This window comes from Anoplopoma fimbria, chromosome 7, assembly GCF_027596085.1.
Source record: "Anoplopoma fimbria isolate UVic2021 breed Golden Eagle Sablefish chromosome 7, Afim_UVic_2022, whole genome shotgun sequence".
Taxonomy (NCBI): domain Eukaryota; kingdom Metazoa; phylum Chordata; class Actinopteri; order Perciformes; family Anoplopomatidae; genus Anoplopoma; species Anoplopoma fimbria.
Window position 1 is genome coordinate 8756841 of NC_072455.1, and position 10429 is coordinate 8767269.

A 10429-nucleotide genomic window follows, 5' to 3' on the forward strand; every position below is an offset into this window, starting at 1 on the left:
ATGCCCTTAAAAATCATAATCACTAACAGAAAGTCAAGAGGCAATCTCATAGAGGATTGACAAATAAAACTGTCTTTTTAAATGCCCTTAAAAATCATAATCACTAACAGAAAGTCAAGAGGCAATCTCATAGAGGATTGACAAATAAAACTGTCTTTTCTATATCCCCAGTATTTACAGTTTACTGCAACTTGCTGTATATTTTTGACCCATCAGATTTTATCATATTTGCAGATGTTTCTTTTTTTCTTCTTTTTTTTTTTTTTTTAGCAAAGAAGAACATTTTCCCATCATTGTCACAGAAAAAGAGCAGTTGCAGAAATAGTTGACATTTCCAAACTGCCATGACATACTAAAATGTTCCAAACAAGTGAACTGTACATCCAATCATTCTTACATGGATCACATTTTCATGCTGTGCATTGTTCTATTCTCTGATAATCTTCCTGTTCCAGAACTACAAATCAGTTTGCTACTAGTGATATCCAATAATTGAATGTCCAGCATCTTTTGAACATTCAGTTGGTTGGATGTGTGTTTGCACATGCATTTTAATTTAAAGCAGATTGAGTTTCCTTCTACTGAAATTTGTTATATGAATAAAATGTCCTTGCCTCTGTTTCCTCAGGATCGTAGGTATCTATCTCTTTCCCAGGCCAGAGAGAAGGCTCTACGTATAGACTGGCTCTCTCAGCCCAGACCAGGTGAGTTAGCACAGATCAATGAAATCCAAAGTCATTAAAGGGCTGTAATGGAATCGCTCAGGGCAAAATCACTAACTGTCAAATGTATGTCCACTAGAAGGGCTTGTTTTTGTCAATGACAGGATCAGATTGTTATTAAAAGTGTCTGACAACATTATGGAAAGAACCCTAAAGTGAAATAAGACCTCTTTCTTTACAGAGTCTGAGTCTTCCTTCGAGGAGTCTCGTTCTGAAATCTGACTTCACATCCACATTGTGGAAGTCAGCTAAATATTCAGCCGTGATGTTGAACATCTTTAAGATACTGTAACACTAAGCTACGCTTTCTGTTCTCCAACACAACAAACTCTGACAACACTGGTTCCCCTCTCTCCAACTCTCTGTCGCGTTTCCAACGTTGTCTTGGAAACGCGTAAGGAGTAAGGAGAAAAAATATATATTTCTCTGTAGGTTTTTTCCATAATGTAGTCTGTGACAAAAACAAGCACCTTAGTGGACGTCTATTGACGGTGAAGAGTTTCCCTGAGCAATTTCCAGTACAGCTCCATCAATACTGGACCAGTTTAAAAGATTGTTGTCCCCATTAGTCACTTAAACACAAAAACATATAAGTTACCCTTTAAAGTAAAAAAAACAAAAAACTGGTACAGTATCTGTCAGTACAAATTTCTTTAGGTTCAATGAGGTGTTGGAACAAGCAGATACAGAGGAAATACTACATTATGGGAAATGTTTCTGCATGTACCTTTTTAAAAACCTAGTGTGCTCTTTCCCCGTCTTTGTGTTTCAGTGCGTCCTCAGTTCCTGGGCACCCGTGTGTTTGAGTGCTACGACCTGAACAGCCTGCTGGACTTCATCGACTGGAAGCCTTTCTTTGATGTGTGGCAGCTGAGAGGAAAATACCCCAACAGAGGTTACCCCAAGATCTTCAACGACAAGACCGTTGGTAAGAGCTCCACGTCTGTCTGGGTTCTTCACAAAACTTACCACAAACATCTATGGTGCTACATGATATGCTACTCAAAATGTACTCGTGGGGCTGCACGGTGGTGTGGTGACCAGCACTCACAGCAAGAGGGGCCTGGGTTCAGTTCCCGGGCTAGGCGGCCTTCTGTGTGGAGTTTGCATGTTCTCCCCGTATCGGCGTGGGTTCTCTCCGGGTTCTCTGGCTTCCTCCCACAGTCCAAAGACATGCAGCTTAGGTTAATTGGTGACTCTATATTGCCCGTAGGTGTGGATGTGAGCGTGAGTGGTTGTCTGTCTCTATGTGTCAGCCCTGTGATAGTCTGGAGACCTGTCCAGGTGTACCCTGCCTTCACCCATTGACAGCTGAGATCGGCTCCAGCCCCCCACCGCGACCCTTAACAGGATAAACGATAACGGATAATGAATGAATGAATGAATGTTGCTGATGCATTTTTCGTTCAACAATGTCAACCATCAGTTCTGTAAATATAAATTAGCAAGAAGAAAACTTTTTGAAGATGATTTAATACTGTAGTTTATCGTATTTCCTTTTTAATCTATTGTAACGAAATTATCAAGTTATCATTCATTTGGTTCTCAATTAAATATTCACATCATTATTCACAAAAAGAAAAAGATCAGTATATTCCTTATGGATTATCATAAGAAAAAGGTATTTCTGTAACATGTTATTGTAGGTTAACCAGGGCATGTGAGCGGATTGGAGTGGTGAGCCCGTTCCAGTTTACGAAGCTCTTCTTTCTTTCGCTTCCCCTCTCAAAGCCTCTCCACTCGATATCACTCCATGCGAGACTCAGAATTAACCCCGCTCCACCCAAATCGCTCCCAAAAAAAGAAACAAGCTCCATTACGATTGTACCTCATGTCAAGGGGCGGGGCCAAAGGTTTTGGAATGAAGCATTGAATGCCATAAAATGTTACGTCCTCAACCTAACAAACAAAAATCCTTGAACGACATTCTCAATTTGAATGGAGTGATTCATCAGGCTAAATGAGCTAATCTTTTTTATTTTATTAAATTGAGTTCCTTTAATGAATATAAACTTGTTAGATTGCTGCTCGACCGCCTCTTTGATATGAGCGCCCCCCTGTGTTCGTTATGAGTTAGAGCAAACTGTTTTTTGACAGCAGTGAAAATGTTGTTTTTGAAAGGCTGAATATTTCGTTAGATAAAAAGATGTTGTGGATTTTGGAAATTATTACATCTATCTTTTTTTCAATAAATGTTGATAACACTCTAGGGTTATTGGGAATGTTGTTCGTAACAGTCCTACGAAGCCGACTTGCACAACCATAGATGCATTCTGGGTCGGGCTGGCTTGGGCATGGTTTTGAAGTCATTATGTGAGAGGTACCAAAGCAAAATTGGAACAGCAGATAAGGCAACACTCTTTTTCTCTCAACTTTTTACAAAAAGGGTTCTGCACGCCATCCATTATATATATATATATATATATATATATATATATATTACAAATGCACATGCTTGATGCAAGTGACTATGGTACAGCTTCTAGTGATTAGTGCAGTGAAACCTTCGGTGAGATAATCTTTAAAGCTAAAATAACTGTACAACTACAAGAGCAGACTCGTCGTCACAGGATTGAAACGTGTCTGACTTTGACTTCCTGCAGGTGCAGAGGCTTGCCGAGTCTTTGATGAAGCACAGCGGCTGCTCAACCAAATGATTGACAACGGCAGTCTGAAGGGGCGGGGCCTGGTGGGGTTCTGGCGTGCCCAGAGTGACGGCGATGACATCCGTGTGTACGAAGATGATGTCACAGTAAACAAAGACACCGAGCCAATCGGCACATTCCATGGCTTACGGCAACAGGTGAGTTTCATAGACGGCTGAGAGAAATGGTATTAGAAACAAACTAACCGATCAAGGCAGCAGTAAACTGGCAACTCCCAAGGTCTGCAAGGTAAAATTACTGTTTTTGTCAACAAAGTGTTGTGTCTTTGAAGACAGCGATATGGCTGCTTCAGTTCCCCGAAAGAGGAAAGGGCTGTCTGATTACAAGGTGGAAACACATAACACATAAAGTACGTTTTGCTGCTGCTCCCACCCCCTTTGCTTTGCTTTTCTGATTAGCTTACATTGATAAAATACGGTACTGCTTTTAACTAAGGGCTGAGTGTCAATTTGCCTTTGAAAAGAGCGCAGATGGACCCGCCCCTTTAAATCTTATAATGTTTTTTTTGTTATTAGAAAAAAAGGAAGGATAATAAACAGACAGTTTTTAACTCTTTTGTTATATGTTCTGTATAACTGTACACTACCCATGGCCTACTGAGTCAGATTTGATTTTGTAATTTTCATATTCAGTTTCTGAATGTGACCTACATGACAGAGGTAGAAATGCGTGGTAATATATATTTCCAAAGTAACAGTAACACATTCCCGTGTTTGTGTGTGTTTGATGCAGCTGGAGAAGGACAGCTCCAGTTCAGAGCCATACCTGTGTGTGTCTGACTTCGTCGCCCCCGTAGACAGCGGCGTGGCTGACTACATTGGCGTGTTCGCCGTGGGCGTGTTTGGAGCTGAGGAGCTGAGTAAGCAGTTCCAGGACCAGGGAGACGACTACAACAGCATCATGGTCAAAGCCCTGGCTGACCGGCTGGCCGAGGTACAGTAGAGACAGCTTAAGAACAGCCCGGAGCTCCATTCATGCTTTTTTTAACTTTTGCCGCCGCAGTGTTTTGTTATTGGTCTCTGCTACAACCTGCTGTCCGTCCTCCAGGCCTTCGCTGAGGAGCTCCATGCCCGCGTACGCAAGGAGCTGTGGGGCTACAGCACAGAAGAGGCTCTGCAGGCCTCAGACCTCCACAGAATCCGATACCAGGGCATCAGACCAGCAGCTGGCTATCCCAGTCAGCCTGACCACACAGAGAAGACCACCATGTGGAGCCTGGCTGGGATCCAGGAGAAGACTGGTGAGAGCATTCTACTGTCATCACTGCAGCTGAAAGGCTTCCAATGCTGTCGTATTGTTCTTTCACACGAGGCACAGGTCAAACGTTCTTAAAGTAGCCTTTGAAAAGCAAATTTAAATTACATTTATTTACTATTCTCAGCATCTTAAAGGTGCTTAATTCCAAATTCAAAGTTCTATGATTGACAACCTTCACTAATTAAACAGGGAAGCCTGTACACAGCTTGAGAGGCCAAACCCAGGGTAAAGAAAAAAAACAAAAAACAAGAAATCCTACCCACACACACACACAACAGGAGATTCTGCTGCTGCAGAAGGGTGGGTTGAACATTATTTTTAGGTGGAAGCATGCTGGTCACAAGTTTTCATGGCGCCATGAAATAGAAGCAGTTCATAAAAAAATAAATCTTGAGATGAAAAATGAAAGGCTGACATATTAATGTTAGCGAATAGAATAACAAAGCCCATTAAGTCATGATTGAAAGACTGAATAAGGATATTGAATCCTTCATCATGTTCTTTTGATAGTGTGTATTAACTTTGATATGATTATTTATGGTAAATGCACATTTAATAAATCAATTTATAATAGCTTTTTGAGAATTCATATATTAATGGACTGCTATTTGAGAACTTAAGTCTTTACTGTTTCTCCTGACACACTTTAATGTTCACATTAGCGCATTATAGCATTGGCACTTAGTTGATACAATGTTAATTATGTGGTGGCTTGGATTTATTTTTCTGGCTGCGCCCTGAATCATTTGTATGTGACTCCCCAGTCAACATGAAATTATTCTTCTTGAGCCTCTCCGGCTCAAAGAGCCACATACCATGCTTATAGGCTGTGAAAAGGGTGTCTCTTGATGACAAACCCACTAGGACTGGACACAAGTATTCTACCTTTTGGTTATTCGTTTGTTGGGTTGGCACTATATCTTTTTTTAGTTTTGGGAATTGGATATCTGTTTCAATGCACAGACAGGTCTCCCAATGGGGTTGAGAGAATCGATGCGCTGTGAGCAGCTCTACAATGAAGGAAGATTTTGATGGCCCATGTCTAAAAAAAAAAAATGGGGAGGATGGCAGTAAAAATTAACCTAGTTTAGCTAATTATCTAAAAAAATGGAAGACAGGTGTTCTAGCTCTATGCCGTCCATCTCATACCTAGAATCATTGCTTTGGTTTTACAGTGTACAGACTCCTCTCTCTCGTCAAACTGGTTTCCAGCTGCAGCAGGCTTCTGTTTTGAGTGGGAGAGAGAGCTCAAAGGAAACTCAGTGTTGGACTTAGATTTATCAGATGGACACAAACTCAACTTCAGTTGAATGCTTATGTTGCTGCTGAATATATAAATAGGCAACATTTTGCTATCATATTCACCCCAACAAAATTCGAAGGTGATGGTATGTTTATGTGTAAGACACAATTTGTGTAAGACAACAATTTGTGTAAGACAACAATTTGAAAAGCAGTATTCAGTTATAAATAACTTTCAACGGATTGGATAGTGGAGAGATGAGGTGAGAGAGAAGCAAGGGAGAGCAAGATCTAACCAAAGGTCCCAAGCCAGATTTGAACCGGGACGCAAAATCAGGCCCTCACAGGGTCCAGATGTTTTTCATGTATATTGGAAATAAAGTTAAACATAAGTTCATGATAGGGTGGAGCCACATGGAAAAAATCAGATATCACAATATTTTTGACCACATACCTGAATATATATCGATATTGCGATGATATTGTTGGGTTGACCATTGGTGCTTTAACAAAATATTTACAAAATAAGATTTAAAAAAAAATCTGGGATGGGGATTTGTATAATAACTGTGAAGTAATTGAAGAAATGAACTGGGTTAACCCAAATAAAAGATAAAGCCTTTAAACCAAGGAAAGACAACACCTATGCCATATTACGATAACTATCATCTAAGAGGATATTTATTCTAATAACACGATTTAAATATAATGCTCAGCCCTAGTTCATGTCATGATTTTCACAAAGCAGGTTCGGCTGCGTTAATAGACACTGACATCACTTTGTGGAAATTCAGTACCAAAAGAGACAATGGACTGCTTTAATCAAATGAGACTACAAAAGGCTCATAAAGAATATAAAATTTAGTAAAGAAAGTCATTTTGACTGAAAATCTTTTTCTGTTAAGGCTAATAATAATTATTCAGATGCGATTATGAAACACACTGACCTTCTGCTTTTATCTCATTTTATTTTCTTGGCTGTGTGCATACACTGACAAAATGTGTGTGTGTGTGTGTGTGTGTGTGTGTGTGTGTGTGTGTGTGTGTGTGTGTGTGTGTGTGTGTGTGTGTGTGTGTGTGTGTGTGTGTGTGTGTGTGTGTGTGTGTGTGTGTGTGTGTGTGTGTGATATTTGTCTGACGGATTCGCTGGCCATGATGCCCGCTGCCTCGGTGTCTGGACTTTACTTCTCCAACCCTAAGGCCTTGTACTTCGCCGTGGGAAAGATCACCAAGGAGCAGGTTTGACTAATCGTCACCATCTTTAACTGCTATAAATAATTAGAGAAAATGTCGTCAAAAATGTCGAGGCACCTGAACAGCAGTCCAGTACAAACACTACGAGGTGTCCTATCGACGTCTCTTTTACATAGGTGTTCTATTTGGGTTGCTTTAATAACATAGAGGCCACTCAGAAAAAAAATTTAAGCGAGGTTGAGCGGCGCGGTATCCAGTTCTCATTATATATCCATATAATAGGAGCAAGTTTGAAAAGAGACCACTGTATCCTGTGGGTAATGTAGGCGCTAGGTTTTGACAAAGAAAATGGATGCGGAATAAAGAATGACTTTATCTGTGGTTCTGATGCATCGATTTCGATACCATTTTCAAAACTGTCCATGATATAGTCTGACAATTTTACAGCAGTGCAAAACTCTGGTCACTATAGAGACTAATCTCAAAAATAACAGAGGAAGGGTTCAAACTAGTATTTCACTTAAAGTGGCCCTGTTATGTAACTTTATGAGGTCATAATGTTACAGAAGTGACGTAAAACTCCTTCCGGCTAGTTTGGCCCTCAAACAATAAAAGAGAGGGATGGAGCTGAAGCTCTGGAGAGAGAGTTTTTTGAAGTGTGAAACGTTAACCAATCACAACAGAGCGGGCTAGCTGACCAATCAGGGTAGACTTTGCTTTCTGGAGGGAGGAGCCATCGCTACAACGGAGCATTTCAGAGAGAGGGTGAGAAGAGGTGCTGCAGGACAGCCAGGATGAGAAAAACAAGGAGGATTATGAGCATTAATGCATGTAAACATGTTGTAACTGTAACTTGAGATAAAAATATGCACCTGGAAAATAGCATAATAGGGCCCGTTTAAAGTTCTACCAAATAATTTAAAGGAGGATTTGTAGCGGAGAGGACTTGGGACACAAAACTGGGCCGAACTTGGATTGTCTCTGCTCTTTTCTTCAGGTGGAGGACTACGCCACGAGGAAAGAGATGCGTGTGGAGGAGGTGGAGAGGTGGCTGGCTCCCATACTCGGCTACGACAGTGAGGCGTAGCTTGTGACCACTCCTGCAGTAAACTGGACGAACACAGAATCAGGTTTACAGTCAGACCAATCCGCTGTAGCCCACACACTCTTACTGCCGCTGCTTACACATGGAAGTAAACCTGTTATATTTTCAGTCCTCTGTGCCAAAAGGTTATGACAAACCTACTACTACTATGCACACGGTTACATTGTATGAAATGATTAATTTATCTCTTAAATGCATCCTATGTTTATTAACGGTTTACTTTAGCAATTCTTCTTCGATCAAGCTAAAACGATCGTCGCTAATATTTTTGCTCAATGTTGAGATCATTATTGTTTTAGCACTCATCCCTGTGCTAAGTTGGGTAAAACCAAAACATACCCATGAATACCTCTCAAGCTAACTGTTGATGAACAACAGTTTATCAATCTGTCTTTAGCACAATCGTTGTTACAAACCTGTTCTGTTTGTATTTGTTAGTGAGCTTTAGAGGCTTTGGTAGGTGTAACTTTGAACCTCGAACAGAACCAGGCTAGCGGTTTTCCCTTGCTTCCAGTCTTTATGCTAAGCTAGGCTAACTACGTCCTGACTCCAGCTCTGTGCTTTAACACACAAACAATGAGAATCTTAACATCTCACTTTTTCAGAGATAATTTGTATTTTTTTCCCAAAATGTTGAACTATTCCTTTGATGCAAACAGCTTTAGAAGACATTTGCTTCAGGGAAAATAGCGGATTATGATTAGGAAATACCTGATCAAAGAATCTGTAAAAAAATACTAAGAAACTCTTCTTACATTAAGTGGCAACTGTCCATACGTGACGTTTTATATTTGGTGGTACGGACTAATTAATTTGCACTCAACCAAATCCAATATGTATGAAAGCACATTAATAACACTACAACCAAACAGTTAACCCCTTTTTTTTCCAGATTTCTTTTTTTTCATTATTTTATTGTTCTTGTTTAAAAGTTTTAACAACATCAACATTTGCATCTAGGCCAAAGTGTACTTTACTTGTACTATAAAAGACAACACATTTTGGTTTATTCAGGATGATGACTTAAAAGCCACATTTAAAATAACTTGTTACAGAAAATGAGCTGGTGTCCAGCAGCAGCGCTGGGTCTATTAGTCCCTATGCTTCACTCCCACTGCTCTGGAGAAGGACAAGCTACAGAGCTAACTAGCCAGCAAGCCGTCTCCAGAGCTGCATCTGCTTCCCAGACAGCTGCAACACTTTAAGGCCCCGCTGATGTGTGTTGTCACCAAAACACATTTTTATGTCAGAGGCTCAATAATGAAAAGTTACTATTTTTTATGGGTTGATACCTGTTTATTATTTAATTTTGATGGTAATTGTATCAATAATAATTGAGTCCACACTCAACGAATTCAACCTTTCACCATCTTGTTTCACCTTGATACAGTTTTCCATGTAATGTCAACAAGAGATCAGTTCATTATTTGAATCTAAGGTTCTAGTGTTTCATTGGCTGGTTGTTTAATAAAGCCTATTCATTTTGTAATTTCTGGGGGGATTGGAGAAGCGATGCAGAGGATATGACAAATGTAACGATAAATTTGAATTCTTTCTTTCTTTTCTTTTTTTATCAGGCAGTATTCAAGTAACCTGTCAACATCCACACATTGTTGACATTTAACCAGGCATTGTAATTGTTGTATTGTGTGTATACTAAACAACACACTCATTCAGACAAATTTATGGGCTCAGATTGGGTGTCTGTAAGATACTGGCCACATGCATTTCACACGTGTCTTAAAAGCCCTGATGTGCTGCAGTGGCTGATCTCAGTCTGTATGAAACTTTGTCTTAATCAATTTTTTTCTGCTTCTATTGTAAAAATAAGTTGTGGATAAATAATGGTGGCATTGCAAACACTGTAAAGCATGAGCAATAGAACAGTGTTTTATTTTAAATAAATCATTTCAACAAAATACTGTTTTGATGTTCTCTCTTCTCTTCTTCTTCTGTTTCTCTGGAGGAGCTCTGTCAAGTCTGAAAAATTCAAAACCGGAGGGTGCAGATTTCCAAAGATGAGGGCATTTACCAGACAGGAAGGGCATAAAAATAGCTGTTGGTTGCATCATGGGAAGTGTAGAAAACGGCATTTTTGGAGCCTGACCCATAGCAACTAAAGCATATTTCAGCATGTGTTGCACTGAATTTGACCTTTTTATGTCTGTAGTGAGCCCCAACGTTAACGAAATGCAAAAGTTAATCGTTAGAGAACCCCTTAAACATGTTTCAATAGGTATAAA

The 10429-nt window shown here is 40.0% G+C and overlaps 1 protein-coding gene across 1 annotated transcript in view; it reads left to right on the forward strand.

The window, feature by feature from the left end:
• Positions 1-10095, forward strand: part of mtr (5-methyltetrahydrofolate-homocysteine methyltransferase) — a 31201-nt gene extending 21106 nt beyond the window's left edge. Inside the window, exons 27-33 of the mRNA XM_054601500.1 lie at positions 629-704; positions 1495-1650; positions 3326-3525; positions 4121-4321; positions 4436-4626; positions 7012-7126; positions 8079-10095. Of these exons, the coding sequence (XP_054457475.1) occupies positions 629-704; positions 1495-1650; positions 3326-3525; positions 4121-4321; positions 4436-4626; positions 7012-7126; positions 8079-8168 (1029 nt within the window). The 3' untranslated portion in view covers positions 8169-10095. The remainder of the gene's footprint in view (positions 1-628; positions 705-1494; positions 1651-3325; positions 3526-4120; positions 4322-4435; positions 4627-7011; positions 7127-8078) is intronic.
• Positions 10096-10429: the final 334 nt, after the last annotated feature.